General features: G+C 35.9%; 1 protein-coding gene across 2 annotated transcripts in view; it reads right to left on the reverse strand.

Annotated features, from left to right (window-relative positions):
- Positions 1–896: 896 nt before the first annotated feature.
- LOC105483215 (Obg like ATPase 1) overlaps positions 897–20656 on the reverse strand; it is a 170679-nt gene continuing 150919 nt past the window's right edge. For both annotated transcript variants that reach the window (XM_011743945.3, XM_011743947.2), the window contains 4 exons: positions 7693–7833; positions 6920–7016; positions 4729–4851; positions 897–1415 (listed from right to left, as the gene is read on the reverse strand). In XM_011743945.3, coding sequence (XP_011742247.3) covers positions 1314–1415; positions 4729–4851; positions 6920–7016; positions 7693–7833 — 463 coding nt within the window. In that variant the 3' untranslated portion in view covers positions 897–1313. The remainder of the gene's footprint in view (positions 1416–4728; positions 4852–6919; positions 7017–7692; positions 7834–20656) is intronic.

Here is a 20656-nt window from a genome sequence, read left to right on the forward strand (position 1 = left end):
ATTTGGTAACTTTCCATTTTAAGTTTATGTGTGTTTTAATACTTCTGCATCTTTAAAGTCCCAAAGCGATAGAGTAGAGGCAAAGGCTGGCTGGGTATGAATCTGCATTCCATGGAAATGGTCCTGTGGTCACAGAAGAGGACAAAAGGGCAGAGGATGAGGACAAGGAAGGGAGGTCTCACAGGAATGGAACCACGGGAGAGAAAGGGAAGCTCAGGGCTGAGAGAGCTGTAAGGCCATCATCACAAGAGAAGGCAAAGGGTCTCCAAATTACCAGTTTGTTCTAGTCTTTCTTTTGGACTTTTCTGCTACAATGTTAAGAAGTGCTTAACTTACCCATACTACCACTTCAACTGCTCTCAAATATCTGAAGAGTAAGAATGAAAGAATTTTTAAAATTTCCAAAGTCTGATCTTAGTATTTCAAAATCAGTGTATGAACTTTTATACACATTGCTGAATTGAAGCAAAACATAACCTATCAGACATCAATGGGTCCGTTTTTACAATTTAATAATTTCAAAGGAAAGATTAAAAGTGAACCCCTTTTCAATATGGTCAGAACAATAGCAAACAAAATTCTTTAATTTTTGAAACAGAATTTTCTTCTTTGTGGTCAGATTCACCTATTTCATATCCCTCATAATATCATTGCTATCATCTTTCAATAAATGTTGATCTATAAATTAATTAACTTTTTTGAGACAAATCCCTGGTATACTATTCTTCTGATTCCCATGAAAGACTCACTTTTAAGACACAATTGCAGCTGCCCCACACTGCCAGTTACTGTGTCATACATACGCCTTAAAATTCCGTAATCAGCAACCACCAGGTGCCGTATCACATTCAGCACACCACAGTCAGTCAATACAGACATCCCCAAACACACCAAGGCTGGTTTTGTCAAATGTTTTATTGAGTGTAGACATCTGGAGTACTGTAAAACATGCATTATCTGTAGATTCAAAAAGGAGCAAGCCACATTGTCCTCACTGTCAAATGTGTCAGGCTTGGCATACATGATGGAGATTAATGAAGTATCATGAGAGTAATATGGTTCCTGAAAAGCTTCTACAATTTGGAGTAGGGTCTTAATCACGTGAAAAGCAAAGCTGTTCACATTTAGTGAACTTGCATTTCATTGGGGGGGGGCACACAGTATTTTAAATTTAAAACAAATAAAAATAATTTATTTGTTGAAGATTCCCATCTCCCCAACTTTATTTGTCCCATTGGTTTTCAGAAACTTTAATTTTAAAAAACTCAGATGCCTTTTGGAAGTTGTATGTTTATCTGAGCAATAACTAAATTTTATTTCTTCTTCGGTTGTTGAGGTGTGTTAAATTTGAAGAAGATAATATCTCCATCTTCAACAATATAATTTCTGCCTTGTTGTCTGTACTTTCCAGCAGCCTGCAAACAGAAAACATAGAGGAAATGGGTTGTTATTTTACAACTAAATACACAGGGTAAATGGTGGCAACAGATATAAAAAGTATTATACTACTTGGGTGATATAAAAAAAGAAAAAATGAAATATAGGAAGGCATACAAGTTCAAAACTAGACTTGGAGAGAAGCAAAGTATTCTTGATTTGGGCAGAACTAGATTTTCCATATATACATAATCATAATGTATTCTCCACTAAACTGTTGGTACATAAATGTAATTATACCAATATCATTAAGTTTCATTACATGCTGTTTATGGTACATTTCTGATGTGTCTGCAAACATCCAGCAAGTCACTGTAACAAAACAGATCAAACCAGGCAGAAAGAAAAAGACTATATAACTAGTTAAAAGCTGCTTTATTTGCTTAAAGAAATCCTTTGGTGAGACTGGTGATGCCAAAAATATAGTTGGTATAAGGAAAATTATATTCGTTGTTGTGTAAGATTCTGAACTGTTTCCTTGTAGTTTTTAAAATTTAGCCTTGACAATGTCTATACATAGAAATATGTACTAGAATTCATCGTATGGTTTCCTGACTAATGGCCCTAGTTACAAGGAGACTCTAACAGGTTGCAGTTGTAAAGACAGATATTTCTTCCACTTGTAAATTAGTCGGCAAAGCAACTGATTCCACCTGCTGGTATGCAGATCCAGACATGCAATCTGCTGGCAATTTTAATAGAAGCAAGCAGCAGTTCCAGAAAACCAGGTTTAGTCCATGGCATGAACTTGACTTCACCCTAAGTACAACAGACTCTGCAGCACCCACATTTAACACTGCACACGGCTGACATGGTCGCACATGACCCCACCATCGACTCCTCAACAATAAGGACTTGAGGATCTTTTGGGGAAAATTCTCAAAAGTATTTCCCTTCTGTTAGAATGTATTGAGAAGAAACCTTTGCCCAACAGGATTAGTGCTTCTCTTTGAAGATATTGATAAGAATGTTCAAAGCCAAGTGAAATTATACTAATCTGTAACAAAAACACTAATAAAGATCATACATCTGAGGGTAAAATCAACAAACCAGATTGCAGAGCCCTAGTAAGCATATTTTCAATTATCTAGACCACGTATAAAACTGTCCTGATTTTAACAAAATATAAATATATGAAGAATATATAAAACTTATTTCAAAAAGCCAATGTAATGCACCCTACCATTCTAAAATGCATATGTGTATACACACACACATACACACACATATATAAACACATATATTCATATTTTTATAAAGACATGCAATGTATTGAAGGCCATGAGCTACTTATTTCTAGAATCTATAGCCCAATGTTATAAAACTATATAGACAATATAAATCAAGTACATATTGACATGACATATTAATGTAACTTTATATACTTTGTTACCACTCAAGTTTACTATTAATTAAAAGTGACAGTGTTCCTTTAAATTCTCTAGAGACCATTTAATCCATTTCCACTGCTATCAGAAACACTGGTTGAAAAAAAAAATCAATACCCATTTGTGAATCTTGAGTATGTATTAAACAAGACACGTCTAACCAGTTCATTTGCACTTGAAAGCAGCCATCTGTAGAAGCCAGCTTTGCCTAAGCAGATATGATTGCTAATAATGTGATATCCCTGTAGACTACAAAGCCCACACAGAGCTATTCAGTATATAGTTCACAGCACTGGCATTAAATTAGTTATGCTGCACTGGTGTTAGAAATATATATACATACATACACATATACACAATCTTGCCCTCAAGTCTAAAACCTACTTGATAATCTGAAAGTAAACATTTATTGAATAAAGGAGCATAGAGCAATTCATAAATGCTTCATTTTACTTGGACTTCAAATTTTGAAATATTAGTTTTGGAGGTTAAAACAACGTAAAATATTTAATAGCATCCTAGGTGAAAATGTCAGAGTCAACCCTTTCCAATTTATAGTATAAAAACTGCCAGTTAGTGGTAAGTAGTCTTATAAGCAGGAAATATTATTTTATTGGATATTATAAAGTTTCTCAATTGTTAAAGGAAATACTTACATAGATCTACTAAGGATTGGTAAACAGGCTTACCATTTCAAGAGTATAAAAAAAGAAGCATCTGATCTCTGAATTCTAGTAATAGAAAACATCCTCATTTTTATCTTCCTTATGAAAAACAGATATGCCAACATGATGTAGCATGTTGACAAATAATCTGAGATTTTTGTTCAAGTCTAATCAGTATTCCTGACAAAGTTCCATCTCAGTATTTGCATACCTATCTATATCTATACAGATGCCGCCACTGAAAAATTAACAACCGTGTTTACTTGTAAACTGTTACTCCTTCCACTCTTTTAAAAAAACAAAATGGTTCTCATTCAACATTGAACCAAGTATACCAAGAATTTCCCCTCCTCTTCCTGGTATTCCAACAGTTCTATTAAAGTCCTGCTGTTCAGTATGACCTTTCCAATGATACCAATGAAAATAAACTAAACCTGAAATAAACTTTTTTGTATTCCTTTCAACTTATGAAATAGTAAACACAAGAATCTTCTTTAAATTCTATAACATTTTCTATGGTAGTCTTCAAATATTAAATTAAAGAACTGTCCTACAATGTCAGTTTAATCAGCTAATCTATATTAGAAATTGCTAGATTTCTCTAAGTAACATCTAACAAATCAAACAAAATTAATTTTGCAACAGAATTTACATTTAAAAAATCATCTACTACTCATGTATAAAACTGCTTCACTATTAGTGTCTGCAAACCAAATTATCCTTATTAGCTAAAATAAAGCACAATTTTGGACCTGCCCTCTAGTGTTGAGAAAGCAAATCAAATCCCCAAGTATCTTTAAACAACAAACAAGTAAAACCATGAAGTTTTAGAAAGAACAGCTTTTATTTAACTAAGTTTCTATTTCTATTCTTGAAGTAATCATAAGCATATATATTATACTTCAGATATTCAAATGCAATAAGTATAATTTTTCATTGGCCATAAGTGAACAAATTCTTTGAAATTATTTACAATTACTTAAATCTAATCTATTTTTTTTCAATTATAGAAAAAAACTCCACAAAAGTACTGACAATTCACACATTTTTAAAATGATCTAAAAGTATGTAAACATCTATAGTTCTTAAGTCAGTTGATAGTAACACTAAACATTGATCATCTTATTACATTATTTTAGACTACACTCAGTTTAAAAGATAATTATCATTCATTTTTATCATGAATAACCACATCAGTGGAAACATCATGAAATACAAAAATAAAAATAATTCTTTACCTTGACTGCATTTTCAGAACCTTCCTCTTTAAAATCTTCGTATTTCATTACTTCAGCCATAATGAATCCCTTTTCAAAATCTGTGTGAATCTTTCCTGCAGCCTGAGGAGCCTTAGTCCCTTTCTTTGAAAAGAAAGACCAGAGAAAACTAATTGCATTTAAGATGATTGATTGTAAGCACAGAGTTTCTTTTCTCTGATCAGCAGTTGGGCTCAACCAGAACTTAGTTGAATATCTGTTAAGATGTCAGGTATACAATTAGTACATTTTCAACACTGGGTAGTATCTATGCAGCAGATTTAGCACAGATAGATCAGTAGATATTAAAGAAGCGTAGCTTTGTTTTTCCTAACAGTCATCCACTGTTTTATTGATTTAGAAGCAGTGGTCTGGTTTTGGTGTAGGTTTCATTTCGATTTTCTATTCTTCACAGTGGAAAAAAATAGATTTTTAAGTAACTTTCAAGCTGAATTATCAAAGGTTTTAAAAAGATAAAAAGCTCTCAAAATTTCAGCTCATCTAAAGAACATATAAAAATCAATATACAAAGGGGCATTTTAAAGGCATTTCCAGCAAATCATGTTGGAAATCTACATTCAGCAAATAATTGTGAAACTCTCAAAAAATTTCGATAATAAAATCTTTGAACATTTTGCATAATATTCACTGCCTCTAACCATCATGAAGGAAATTCAAGTTGATATAGGAAGAGAAATGTCTTATAATTACCCCATATGTTATATTACAAGGATATATATTCCACACACACATAACCATGGAAAGAAATTTGAGAAATAACGGTGACCTAAAGGCTGCTTAATAAAGCATGTTAAAGTGATAAGGAGTCTGACACTAGAAAGCACAGTTTTTACAATAAAAGATGTATTGGGTTAATATGGTTACTCACTGATGCTTACCTGACTAAATATCTTAGCACATTAAATCATGGATACTTACAATCAGTCTTAAGATAAACCAGCTTTTACGTTTTCAAGCCCAGAACATGCTATGTTTGCTACCTCCACATACTTAAGTTAGAAAGTTTTAAGGCTTTAAAATACATCTTTAAAATATATAGTAAAAATAAATCCTGGCAATTTGTTTACCAACTTGGATTTGCTTTGACATTATTTTTTAAATCTATATAAAAGGACCTTGGTTAGAAGTCAATCAAACATTTTTTTTACAAAGGGGAGAGGAGATAAAAGAAAAGTAAATCTCACATTCACACAAGGCATTTAACATTATGTTGAACTGCCTCCATGTTTCTATCCATATTAAATCAAAATACATGTAACAATAAATTACAGTAGTCACTGAAAACAGGAATCAAAGCACCACTAAAATTTATCGTGTAGCATATATTTAAAAAGCATAATAAAAGACTGAATAAGACACTATTTCTAAAAGTTCTGGTATTATTTTTATATTCTGTAACATACTATTTAGGATTACATATATTTCAAAATATTTTTCAATAGTAACTACTATGTTACAATATATTTAAATTTAAAAGCAAACCATTACAGTTCAGTTTCTGTTGTCCTCTGGGAATAAATTAGTCATTCTCTCTGGTCGTATTCAGTATACATCAATTTTTAAAATACATATCACATTTTTAAAGAAGTAAGACTGAACATACAACACTAAAAATAAACATTACTTCTATGAATTCAAATTTAAAAAGGCATGAATTATTACACATCGAGTTTAGCTTTTTGAGCCCAACTGTGTATCTATGAAGAGCATAATGATGTCATATTGCTTTTATTGCTGAAAATGTAATCCGAGCAAAGCAAAGGAGGAAAGAACCACCCGCAACCCAAACAAACTTAGTGAATACAAAATGAAAAGCAACATCAATTTCACTGCAGACAAACCCAGTCACACAGATTAAGCAAGCACAATACTGGTGCGTCTTATCTCTGACCACAGGAGGAGGGTAGACAGATTCTACAGGATGAAGAAATTCAGACTATGTAATAGGCAGAATCAATTGTTACCTGCCTCAATCAATGCCGCTCCACTTTCACTGTTCAGCAGCTCACAAATAATTAAAGTTATCCTGGACAAAAACCTCATCTGTAATGACTAGCTAACCGCCACCATGACAAACTTCAAAGTCAGTGATATCAATCTGAATTCAATAGTGTGGAACTGGATATAGCTGATGAATAAGTATGAATCTTACCCTGATGGTCCATGCACGCACTTCATCTGGGCCTGCAGTGAAAAAGTATTCTAGTTGGAGTGCTGCAAACCCAGCCTTAATGATCTTTGGCAAAGCACTGAAATCAAATGAAACAAATTCACCCAACACATAAGTTGATTGTGCCAGAAATTGGTATAGAGCTAAAATTACTCATTTCAAGCAGAAAATGTTAAAGGTATTAGTAAATGACCACTCATCTTACATAATACACTTGAAGGGGTCAGAAAGCAAGTAACTATTTTTAAAAACCTCTCTTCTAAAATTGATTTTAATTGTCTTAGCCTGAAGATATTATTTTGAATTGTCTACTATTTAAAAAAAGAAAAATTATGACAATTTTCATCCAAAATTAATTATTTCCAGGACCGGGGCCACAAAAGCAAAATTATTTGATTGAAATCTGATATTTAAACAATATATTACAGTTACTCAGAAAAAATTACGGCAACTGATTCACCCTTTCCCCTCCCCCACTGAACATGACGAAAGAGTTTTGGCGATCATTCCTTCTCAAAAATATACATAACTAATACCTATGTTATAATTAAAACACTGTACGGAGATGACAGATGACAGTTAAAAACTTAATTTAAAATAAATCTTTTCACTCTGTCTCATGGTAAAGAAAGGAGAAGATTCCCTCTTTATAATGGTAATTACTCTGTCATTTATTATTCTATCAGCGCAAGCAATTAAATTACTGCAAGGAAATAGTTGATAATAAAGTGTAGGGAAAATGAATGCTAATTAACCTTTGTGTCATGTTCGCTTCCAGATACTTCTGTCTCTCCTCAGCACTCAATTCTTGCAACTTGAGTTCCAAGGCCCCACTAAAAGGAATGACCAAGGCACCTGGGTCATACTTGTCCACCCACTCTTTAATTTTTATCAACCTGTAGACAAAAAAGGGCACAACATTATCTTGTAGTGCATGCATGACTGTACCACATTCATTATTATCAAGTAGCACATACATATTCATAAGAATTGCACGGTTTTATGATGCCATCTTTTTGTGTATAGCTTTCCAAGGTCAAGGCATTAACAGGCAGCAACTGCTTCAGGTATACGCCATAATATTTTACTGTAACCTCGTTTTACTTTAGCACATTATCTATGGGAACTATTATACAAATATTTAAAAACTTTTTTTAGTTACACTAAAATTGTTCAGCATTAACACCTGTACCCTTGAATAAAGCTTCCATTTTATAATTTTTTGTTTTCCTTACTTTACAAAGTGAATTTTTAAAAAGAGGAGACATAAAGTTCTGTTTGTGTAGGAATCATACCTAAAAATACCAGCTAATTCTGAAGAGCCCTTCACAAATAAATAATTTGTTCTGCCCATATATCTGGTTTAGTTCCTTCATGGACTAACAGAACTCACAGTGGTCACTGGTTTTGAGGAAGATTTTTGCTAGCCAAAACAAGCACGTGCAGAAATACAGATTTACAAATATAGTTGATCACATATGCAGCTCTTATGAACCTGACTTTTGTGAGAACAAGAATAATAGAACTGCAGAGGAAAGAAATTCCTTTAATCACAAAGGATTTGGAAAGCCAGATCAGTTAGGAAACTGATCCTAGTGGTTACCTGAAAAGACATTATTGAGTCATTTTTTTTTCCTTCCAAAGCATGGAGTATTTGGCAAAGTAGTAATTAGAACATAAATGAAATAAGTGTAGTGAATGTATTAATTAGGTTCAGAGTCTCACACTTTCTTAGCTTTTTATTACTGGGCAGGTTACTGAACGTTTTTAAGCCTCAGTTTCCTCACTTGTAAAAACAGAGATAATAATAGTATATATTATATTGTAAGGAACCTAGAAAAGCCTGCAAATAGTAAAAAATTAACAGTAGTTACTATTATTAATTTTCCTTCTCAGATAATCATGGCATATATTCCTATGAATCTGGAACTGAGTTTAGTGTAAGACTATACATTCCATTAAAATTTTTATAAAATTATGCTATAGTCTTACATAATTCTACTAGCCTGCTATATTTAGACAAAGGTTTTAATAGTTATTATGGCAAAATGCTGTGGCAGAAGTCCTTTAAGTAATTAATGTAAATGCCACTTTAGGGGAAAAGAAAAACAAGAAGTAAATCACAAATCCATCAATGGCAGGGGAGCAGAGTTCTTAGAAAAATTAAGACTATGGCCCATTGAGCGGGATTTAGGATGGGAAAAAGGAATGAAAAACAATCACACAAGAGTTTGTATATGTTTGTTATACAAAGGCAACTACTTATTTAATATGTTATTTGTGGTTTTGAATCTTCATAATAGTATTTTTTCTTTTGTTCATATCCTAAAAAATGGACCAAGCCCTACAATTTATTTTGAAAAAAAGTATATTGCCTTTAAAATAAAATTCAAACTAGATGTTTTCTTATCCAAAATTATGAAGGACAGGTTAAAAAAAGGAGGGGGGATTGAAATTGGTGCTTCTGTCTCTGATAATATTATGGTATTCTAAGTTACTTCACAGACTTACACTATTCCAACAAAAGTCTATATTCAAATGTTATCATCAATGGTTTAGTAACATACTTTTATTATACAAGTTAAAATCAAATATGTAATTTTTAAAAAGCAGATCACATACCAAATAGATTCAATGAAAGTGAAATAAAACAAGCCCATGTAAAAGGATAATATAAAAATATCATACACACTTTATTTCATAAATATGGACAACAGAACTAATAAAACTAGAACTGTTATGAAACAACAAGATAAGAAATAATTACTTTAGCTAACACATCAATTCAGAATAACAATAGTCCTACCCTGTCATTTTAGCAGCCTTTCCTGCAGAGTTCTCAGAGGGATTATTTGCATTCCTCAGGTGTTCTATTGTACAATTCAAATGAATAAAGACTTACAAATCATTCCTCTACCGCCAATGTGAGACTTTGATCTGGTGAATACACTATTGTACCTTAACTATAATTGGCAAAAAACCTGACAGTGTAGAGCATCACAAGCTTAATAACAAAGGAGAATATCTCAAAGTGTTGACAGATGATCTTCATAATGCAGAAGCAGAGCTGGTACATTTTAGCAGTAAATGAGCACTGAGGTCTAAAGGTCTCTAAAGTGACTGACATCAGACCTGCTATAGCCTCACTAAAAGAAAAAGGTACCGTAGCACTCTCCCGTAAAGTGAGTTAGGCTCTTTGCCTGCCAGCTTCACTTTTGTGACTTTCACTGTCATAGAAAACACAGGGAAGATGAAAAGTGAGTGAGGTTCTTTGGCTGTCTGCTTTACTTTTGTGACTTTTACTATCAAACAAAAGTGGGAAATGTCCCAAAGTAATTTTTAATTACATCTATAAAATAAACCCAGGGCAATTAACAATATTATTTGATTTCAAGATTATAGACTGAAATATATGTGGTATATCTATTAGGTCTGATGGTTACAAAAGTGTGATAATGAGGCCAAGATCACAAGTCTGAACCCCATGGGGACCAGTTACCTTTTGCAGAAAAATGTCTATTCTCTTGCTACAAACCATACCCCAAACTATAGCCAGTCATCTCAAAAATGTGTGCTATTGGCACATGAGGGATATAGAAAATTAAAGTTGAGCTCAGTACCACTACTAAAAAAAAATTCCAAGCCATTCTGTCGAAGTGCCTGAATAATAATCTCTATGTACAAATGTTAGCAAATGTCTAAAGCAAGTCATCCAATTGCTAGTGACCAAAATAATAATGATGATATTGTCAAAGAATATCAAATTATATGGCGGGTAGGAGGACAAGGAACAGTAAAGACAGCAGACTCCTAAAGAGTTAAACTGTAAAGCCTTACATAGACTTCATTTTGCAAATCTGACTGAGCAGATTACTGCAAAGGGATCCATCCTTCCCCATAAGCAGCAAAAGCCACATTTGATTTCCTCAAAGTCTTAGCAGTAACAAATGGAAAGTGGAAATGCCATTAGTTGTATTTTTCTCCCCAGTAGTGATTCCACAGCAAGAGGACAAAGAAGGGACAACTAGTTTTAAGACAAAAAGGATGATACTTTGAGATACACTGGCAGGTTGTGGTCTACAGCAGGAGTCCTCAACCCCTAGACCGTGGACTGGTACCAGTCGGTGGCCTCTTAGGAATCAGGCTGCACAGCAGGAGGTGAGTGGGGACCGAGCATTACCACTTGAGCCCCGCCTCCTGTCAGATCAGCAACAGCATTAGATTCTCATAGGAGCCCAAACCCTATTGTGAATTGCATATGCGAGGGATCTAGGTTGTGTGCTCCTTACGAGAATCTAATGCCTGATGATCTGAGGTGGAACAGTTTCATCCCGTAACCACTCCCCATCACCCACCCATGGAAAAATTGTCTTCCATGAAACCAGTCCCTGGTGCCAACAAGGTCGGGGACCACTGGTCTATAGATTCTTTGGCAGAATGAGACCATTAGTATTAAGTTAATATCAAATTTCCAGAAGATCATGTCTCAAATTTACTTTTAGCCTTGTAATCTGACTTTCTTGGCCAGTCTTAAAATTCCAGATCCCAAACTTTGATTTTCCCAGGGTTAGTTTACATTGTTTATATTTCTTTCCCCAGATATGAATTTTATTACTAAACATTCTATTTGTTTCTTCCAAATCCACTTGCTTTAACTGGGTAATATTTTACACTTGTTTAATAAGTTCTTTGTCCCTTTCAACATTAATCTGCAAGTTCTTTTCAGACTGCTTTGACTTACACTTTCTTGAGTGTAACTCCCCTCTCAAATCCCCCTTTCCCCATTTGTCATCTGCTAACGATCTTTCAGGACAGTTGGTTCCTGCCTATGTGCTATATTTGTGTATGTGTGGTCATTTTGGCAGCTGCAGTTATGTTCCAAGGGAGTCTGGTGGTCCCCAGGATTGAGATATATCTGTGGGGTAGTCTTGTGGTTACTTCTTCTAGGGAGAGATCTATGGAGGGTCCTGGGATCCAGGGAAGTTTTATTCATGTTTTTAGGCTTAGTGTTTCTGCACTAGGTTATGGGTAATGCTTCTTACAGTGCAGTCTCAGTTTCTAATTTCCTGAGAATAAGTTTCCTCCCTTGTTTGGAAGCAGTGAGGGGTATTTTTCTAGTATCTGGTAATGGAAATGACAGCTTCTTCTGGGCTTTATGAGTGGGCCTCACTCCAGTTATCTATAGCCCGGAAACTGTTCCTTGATTCTTATTCCTATGTGGACACGAAAGCCTCTAAACCACATACAGTAGCCCCCATTTTTCCAGTGGGGATATGTTTCAAGATCTTCAGTGGATGCCTAAACCCTCAGTACCAAACCCTATATATATTATGTTTTTTCCTGAAGCTGAAAACTCTCCAGCTTTTCACTTAAAGGAAGCACTTTATGGCTTCTCTTTGGCATATCCAAATTGCCAGCATCATACACTTAATAATGCCTTTGGGGCCATTATTAAGTAAATTAAGGGATACTTGAACACGAGCACCATGATACCTTGACAATCTGGATAACCAAGATGGCTACTAAGTGACTAACGGGGCAGGTCGCACCCACAGTGTGGATATGCTAGACAAAGGTACAATTCACATTCGGGGATGGTGGTTCAGGATTTCACCAAACTACTCAGAACGGTGTGTAATTTAACACTTAGCTATTGTTTATTTTTGCCCACTTAGTATTTTCAGACTGGTTGACAGTGGGAACTAAAATGACAGAAAGCAAAACTGCAGATAAGGGGGAACTGCTATATTAGCTCAGTTTTCTCTGAAGGCCATGCACTGTCAACTTCATTCTTTACTGTTACTGAGTTTCCTTATTTTTAGCACCTAGAGAGTCCTTTTCTTGCTTTCAAGTCCTATTGTATATTCTTTTTTTTTTTTTTGAGATGGTGTCTCGCTCTGTCACCAGGCTGGTGTACGGTGGTGTGATCTTGGCTCACTGCAACCTCTGCCTCCCAGGTTCTAGTGATTCTCCTGTCCTAGCCCCCCAAGTAGCTGGGATTACAGGCGCCCACCACCACGCCCAGACAATTTTTGTGTTTTTAGTAGAGATGGGATTTCACCATGTTGGTCAAGATGGTCTCGATCTCTTGATCTCAGGTGATCCACCCGCCTCGGCCTCCCAAAGTGCTGGAATTGCAGGCGTGAGCAGTGCTGGGATTGCAGGTGTGAGCCACCGTGCTCGGCCCCTATTGTATATTCTAAAATTACCACACCATCATCAATACCAGTTTTTTCTGGTTATCGTATCTGGTGTTTCTACATATTAGGAACAAGAAGGAAGGAAGCTTCCTGTATTGGCCCAGTTCACCATCTTAACAGGAGGCACTTCATACTACAGTTAAATGTCCATTCTATAATGTTCTAATACGATAGCTTTCAAACTTTTTTTGACCACACCCCCCTAGTAAAAAATAGATTTTACACTTTGACTCAAACATATGGTATACAGACATATTATTTTCACACGCATTATAAAGGGAACAGAGAAATCCCAATAGTGCTATTTGATATTTTGCATAAAATCCAAAACCAAATTCTTGCAACTTAAAACACAACCCTGAAATAGTTTTCTCTAGCATACGTTAATAAGAAACTTATCGTATTATTTTCCCCACCTCAGGCCTTTCTAACCTTTCAACTACGTCTAGCCACTCAAATTCTGATGACAATTTCTGAAAATCCTTTAAAGATGGGTCAATCCAACAACAAAATCAAGTTATATTACCATTTATGGCATCTTTGTTGATATATATTAGGATATTCTCAAATCTCAAATAAGTATATCAAAGTATACTTAAAATATTTTTTAAATGTACATATGGTATTATTAGACCTTTACAAATACCTTATATAATTACTTGTTTGAACTTACATCTTCACTTTAAAAATAAATCAACAGTGATATCTTGCTTTGCTAATTGAATATAACTGGTGGCAAGAACCACATCTCAATATACACAAAATGATACAACTTACACAAAAGAGGCTCCAGGGCTGGTTAATTAAGTAATTTAGTATCATTCAGTCATTAAGGACTTGGCTTTTACTAAGCTAGCTCCCCTCATGTTGTCCGTGGGATGGATGTACCATTAATCCAGGGGATTCTGTTAAACACTAATATCATTTCTACTTTTTTCCCTTGAAGGTTTATACTCATTTATATTACAACTGCTCAGCGTCCCAAAGCATGATTTCAAGATATCAGAGTCCTCTTTACCACTTTCCAAATATGATTACTATAAATTAATGTCAGTTTACAGTATTAACCTGTAAACCTGTTATAGCAGGTTTATAACCCGCACTGAAATCAATACCACAAACAATATACAAACTAAAATATGTCATAAATAATATTTTTTCAAAGTCAAAATTCCAAAATTCTCAACTCTTCAAAATTCTTTGAATAAAATTATTAAAATTCAATACATCTTTACTTTTATTTCTGCTTATAAACATTTTCTGAATGGAGGTTATTAAGGAAGTCTGTGATGAAAACAAGAAGGAGAAAGAAGAAATATTAAGAAAGTAAATTCTAGTTTAACTGACTAATGTTTGAAAGTCTAATCCCTCTTCTCAAAGAGAGCTAAGGCCGGGCTTGGTCGCTCATGCCTGTAATCCCAGCACTTTGAGAGGCTGAGGCAGGAGGACTGCTTGAGCCCAGGAGTTCAAGGCTACAGTGAGCTACAAGAGCACAATCATACTCCAGCCTGGATGACAGAGTGTCAATAACAAATAATAAATAATTTATTTATTATTTCCAAAAATAAATAAATAAACAAATAAATAAATAAAGCTCCATCTTCCATACATGTAAGAGACCTCAAGTTTCAGTGTTCTTGTCTGACTTTATGGAGTTGTACAGAATAACATAATTGCAACTTTGATTGTATCATTTGAGTGTGTGATAGAAATGCAGGAATCTCAGCTGGTCATGGTGGTTCACACATGTAGTACTAGCTACTTAGAAGGCTGAGGCAGGGGGATCCCTTGAGCCCAGGAGTTGGAGGCTACAGTGAGCTATGATCCTGCTTGGCCAAATGAGTGAGACCCCATAAAAAAGAAAAGAAAAAAGAATAAAAAGAAATGCAGAATCTTGAACCCCACCTCAGATCAGAATCTGCACTTTAACAAGCTCCCTGGGTGATTCATATGCATGTTAAACCTTCAGAAGCACTGAACTAAAGGACTTTGAAAATAAACACACACGAACTGAAAGCACGAAAATAGCTGAGATAACTATGCAGACCAACTGATAAACTAGAGGCGGATAATGACTACCTATACTGCTGATAGCAGAGAACAGTGAGAATGATAGGAAAATTCCTGCTTCTATTTCCCAGGTTCAAAACCAGAAAAGGAAATGTCACCAGAATTTCAGGAAGTATAAGGAAAATGTTTGCTCTGAAGCCTCTGCAATGTCAAAGAAGTCTCAGATTCACATTATTATGGTCAACAGTGTCTTACTTTGTAAGACATAATTATTGGCTGGGTGCAGTGGCTCATGCCTGTAATCCCAGGACTTTGGGAGGCCGAGGTGAGGGGATTACTTGAGCTCTTGAGTTTGAGACCAGCCTGGGCAACATGGTGAAATGACGTTCCTACAAAAAATACAAAAATTATCCAGGCGTGGTGGCCCATGCCTGTAGTCCCAGCTACTCAGAAGGCTGAGGTGGGAGGATCACTTCATCCCAGGAGGAGAAGGTTGCAGTGAGTTGAGATCATGCTACTGCACTCCAGCCTTTGTGACAGGGCGAGACCCTGTCTCAAAAAAAAAAAAAAAAAAAAAAAAAAAAAAAAAAAGACATAATTATGCATTTCTTATCCTAATAAGCCTCAATACCTGGAAAAACATCTGTAGTAAGTTAGCTTTGGAGTCTAGATTGAGAATATAAGAAGTGATTCCAGGACAGAGGACTGTGAAATCTAAATTTACATCAAGTGAAAGATATATTACCACAAATTGTTCCCTATGAGAACCTCACAGAACTACTGGCTAAAAAACCCCACTCATTTTAGTCACTATAATAAGGCAGCACGTGTCTGTGTATGTGTAAGAAAATAAATTCTAAAGAAATGGCCATTTCTTTTGCAGCATAAAAAAATTGGATTTCAGACTTTCTGTTTTGAGGATTAACACGCTTTCTGATTCTAGCGATAACTGGAAGACTACCCCAAAATTGAAATGACGAGTGTTACAACAAGCAGGCAACCTGCAAAGCAAATTTGAATGTTTAGCAAAAAGGCTCCACTTAAAAAAAGTTCTTTGCAATGAATAAACAGGTGGAAAGAAAATATTAGGGTAAATTCTAATTAGTTTGAGTTAATCATAGTTCCCCATTCTCCAGCTGGCAAACGGTTTGAGGGGGCATGTGAACGAGTTCTAATCAAAAGAGCCAATGGAGTTTGTGGGAAGATCTGCTAAGGGACTTCAGGAAAAAGCTCCAAAAGGCTCCTCTGCCTCTTAAAGAGAGAAAAGAAGAGCCTCTCTGGCGGAGACTATTTTGGATTTCATCCTTGGCACTCTAGCGGCCATTTTGTGACCGTAAGAAGGGAAGTGGGGAAAGATGGGAAAACCCTTGTTCTTGAAATCATAGGAACATTTAATTAACCAACCGAGGAGACAAACTACCTTGGGTCTTAGGTACTGGGATTATAATATTTGTAGCTGAAGGAATCCCGATACTGATAATGATGACATCTTAGGGTTATCGTCATGTAAGTATATGACTGTAGCTCCTCTTAACTGGTCTAAATCTAATTTGTTCTTTAAGATAAGAATCTCCTCTAGAGCCTTCCCTGAGCTCCCATGTGGGCCACAGCTATCACCACATTCCATTGTATACTATAATATTGCATATAGTTTTCTGTTTATATCTTCATACTATAGAAAAAAATTTCTTGAGGTCAGGGACTGTGGCTTTACTCCCCATTATATCCACAGAAACCTCCTAGCACAATGCCTGGCACATAGTAGATGCTCAAATATTTTCTAAATAGATAATAAGGGGGAAAGAGTTTCAGCTAATACCTAGCTGAGTGACTCCAGGTGGTTACTTAACATCTCTTAGCTTTAATATACTCATCTGCAAACTGATCTAGATAAGTAGTTTTCAACCTCTTCCGAGTTCTGTAAAAGGATTTCCCAACGTGGAAGGAAGAGAAAGGGTAGGAAGAACAAGGGAAGAAGGGACAGTGAGGTTTTGGATTTTCCACTCTTGCATTTCAACCAGAAATGCTACATTTTTATATGACGGGCTTCTGCATAAGATTTTATCTGAAGATTTTATCTGTCATCATCTGTTTTATCTGTTGTTTTTAACGACTCTAAAGTTCACTGGTTAAATTATCTCTTTCAGATGGAAAATTCTGTAACTTTATGGCATATGCCAGAAATAAACAAGTACAAGTGCTGAAATCTTCAGGTACTTCATTCAGATTTCTGCTTAAATTTTACTTTTCAACATCTTTTTAAAAATAATGGCCGGGTGCGGTGGCTCGTGCCTGTAATCCCAGCACTTTGGGAGGCCGAGGTGGGCGGATCACCTGAGGTCAGGAGTTTGAGACCAGCCTGGTTAACATGGTGAAACACTGTCTCTACTATGAGCCAGGCATGGTGGCAGGGGCCTGTAGTCCCAGCTGCTCAGAGGCTGAGGCAGGAGAATCGCTTGAACCTGGGAGGTGGAGGTTGCAGTGAGCCAAGATCATGCCACTGCACTCCAGACTGGGAGACAGTGAGACTCCGTCTCCAAAAAAAAAAAAAAAAAAAAAAAAAAAACCTCTTCCTTCCCATTTTCTGTCAATCTCTATTCCCTTACATTGACTTATTTTTATTCAGGGCACTTATTACATTATGTACTTAATGTTAACCATCTTCCACCTGGCATTAGTGGACCCACCTGACCAGTTATTGAGCCAAGGAACTTTTTGAATATTTTCTACACTGCAGTGTATCTCCAGCACCTAGAATAGTGCTTGGCATAAGCAGATGCTCAATAAATGTTGGGTGGATCAGTGAATATGAATGAATGAATTTGAAACTTAATCTACAAAAAACTAAGTAAAAGAACATTTAGGGCCAGGTGTCTGGTGGTGGCTCACGCCTGTAATCACAGCACTTTGGGAGGCCAACGCAGGCAGATCATTTGAGGCCAGAAGTTTGAGACCAGCCTGGGCAACATAGTGAAACCCCGTCTCTATACAAAAAATACAAAAATTAGGTGTGGTGGCATGCGCCTGTAGTCCCAGCTACTTGGGAAGCTGAGGTGGGAGGATCACCTGAGCCCAGGAGTTCAAGGTTGTGGTGAGCTGTGATCACAGCACTGCACTCCAGCCTGGGTGACAGAGTTAGACTCTGTCTCAAAAAGAACATTCAGAAGCACGTATTATTCTTACATACCTTATCTACTTATCTTCTGCTAGGGTCAACCTTTAGAAATTAATATGCTTGTTTAGTTTAGAAATTAGTATGCTTGTTTTTTAGCTGGAACTGTGAAGTGAAAATCGCAACAGGACCTGTGGGAGTCATATCTGATTGCTATAAGGCTATATATAAAAAAATCAGAGTACAGTGGGGTTATTTTCATTGCAAGTTCTATCTGTGGCTTGGCCGACTACAATTCAAGTCTGAGCCATCAGGCTGCTAACCATCTCAAGGTTCTCTGTGAATGCACAAAACAAGCAGCACCTCAACCTTTTAGATCATTCCCGAATTTCAGGCTTCTGACTCTGCTTCAAGGTTACTAAGACTTGTGTTCAGACTAAGTGGCCTCCAGCAGGTTACATTTTTGAAACTTTAAAGCAGTGTTTCTCAAAATACGGTTTGTGAACAACCTATAAATCCAGGCTTTACAAAAAAAGCTAAATTGGCTGGCTGCAATGGCTCACGCCTGTAATCCCAGCACTTTGGGAATTTGGTGGGAAGATGGCTTGCGCACAGGAATTTGAGAATAGCCTGAACAACATAGCGAGACCCCATCTCTACAAATAAAAAATAAAATAAAATAAAATAATAAAATTAGCCAGGCACGATGGTGCGCACCTATAGCACAGTCACCCAGGAGGTTGAGGTGGGAGGATCACTTGAGCCCAGGAGAGGCTGCAGTGACCCATGATTGCACCACTGCACTGCACTACAGCCTGGGTGACAGAAGAAGACCTCTTCTCAAACAAAACAAAACAAAACAAAAAAAACCCCACCCACCAACCAACCAAACACCACCACCACTACCAAAAAACAACTAAATTTATGATCTCTAGAAGCAAGGAATATGCATTTAACTCTTACAGCACTTTGTACTCGGACGTCTGAAAGTCCCTGTTTTTTAAATCTGTATCTATTCTTTGTAATTTTATATTCTGGTTGTAAACATCACACATAGAAACATTCTGTAATTATAGTTGTCATGAGATACGAAGCCAATATTTGTATCTAAAGACTATGAAGCTCAGTTAGCTGCAAAAAAATTTCCCAACCCTATATTATGTTCCCATATACAAGATAAAATTACATCTGGCCATAAGGCTCCAGGATAAACTATCTCTCTTTTCCATTTTTATTCAAAGAGGACAACAACAATAGGCTGATGTAGTTTATAATCAAAATGTAAGTTTACAGGGAGAGCCACAAATCTTGATTTAACTACCACTACATATCATTTTCTTAGAATGTGATCAGAGATGGAACTTGCATATCCAAACTGTTTATGAGGATGGAGAAAATCAAAAGACTCCCTCTGATATATTGGGAGAGATGAGGAGAGGATGCTGAGAATAGAGAGGGCCTGCATCCCAGCATGTGTGGCCCAGTGGTATACAAGGAAGAAACACTACCATAAAGAAGACAAAAACGTCAGTAGAGTCTGAGACTGGCTGAAACTGATGAAGGGTCTATAAATGACACAAACTAAACTGAGACAGAAATATATTTAACAAAAGAAGTCTAAGACTTTTACATGGAAAACTTTAAAGCATCACTGAAAGAGATTGGAGAGCTAAGTAAACGGAAAGATATCCATGTGAGTAAACTGAAAGGCTTAATATTAACATGGCAATATTCCTCAAATAGATCTACAGATTCAATGCAATTCTTATCAAAATCCCGGCTTTTTCCCCCCAGAAATTGAGAAGTCAATCCTAAAATTCATATGAAAATGCAAGAGCCAAAACAATCCTGAAAAAGAACAAAGTTGCAGGGTTTACCCTTCCCTCTTTTAAAACTTATTACATAACTATAGTACTTAAGACTCGGCAGCACTGGCACGAGGCTAGATGTAAAGATTCGTGGAAGAGAATTTGGAGTCCAGAAGTAGATCCATACACTTATGGTCAACTGATTTTTAAAAAAATTGTGGTAAAGAACAAACAACGTAACATTTACTATTTTAACACTTGTAAATTTACTAAGTATACAGTTCAACAGTGTTAACTGTATTTACATTGTTGTGCAAGGCCTCTCCAGAACTTTTTCATCTTGCATATCTAAAACTCTATAGCCATTGAGTAACACCTTCCTGTTCCCCTGGCAACCACTATTCTACTTCTGTTTTTATGAGTTTGACTACTTTAGAAACTGCACATAACTGGAATCATATAGTATTTGTCTTTTTGTGACTGGCTTATTTTAGTTACCATAACGTCCTCAAGGTTCATCCATGTTTTAGCATGTGACAGGATTTCCTCAATTTTAAGGCTGAAAAATATTCTACTGTTTGTATGTCTA

This window comes from Macaca nemestrina, chromosome 11 (genome assembly GCF_043159975.1).
Source record: "Macaca nemestrina isolate mMacNem1 chromosome 11, mMacNem.hap1, whole genome shotgun sequence".
Classification (NCBI taxonomy): domain Eukaryota; kingdom Metazoa; phylum Chordata; class Mammalia; order Primates; family Cercopithecidae; genus Macaca; species Macaca nemestrina.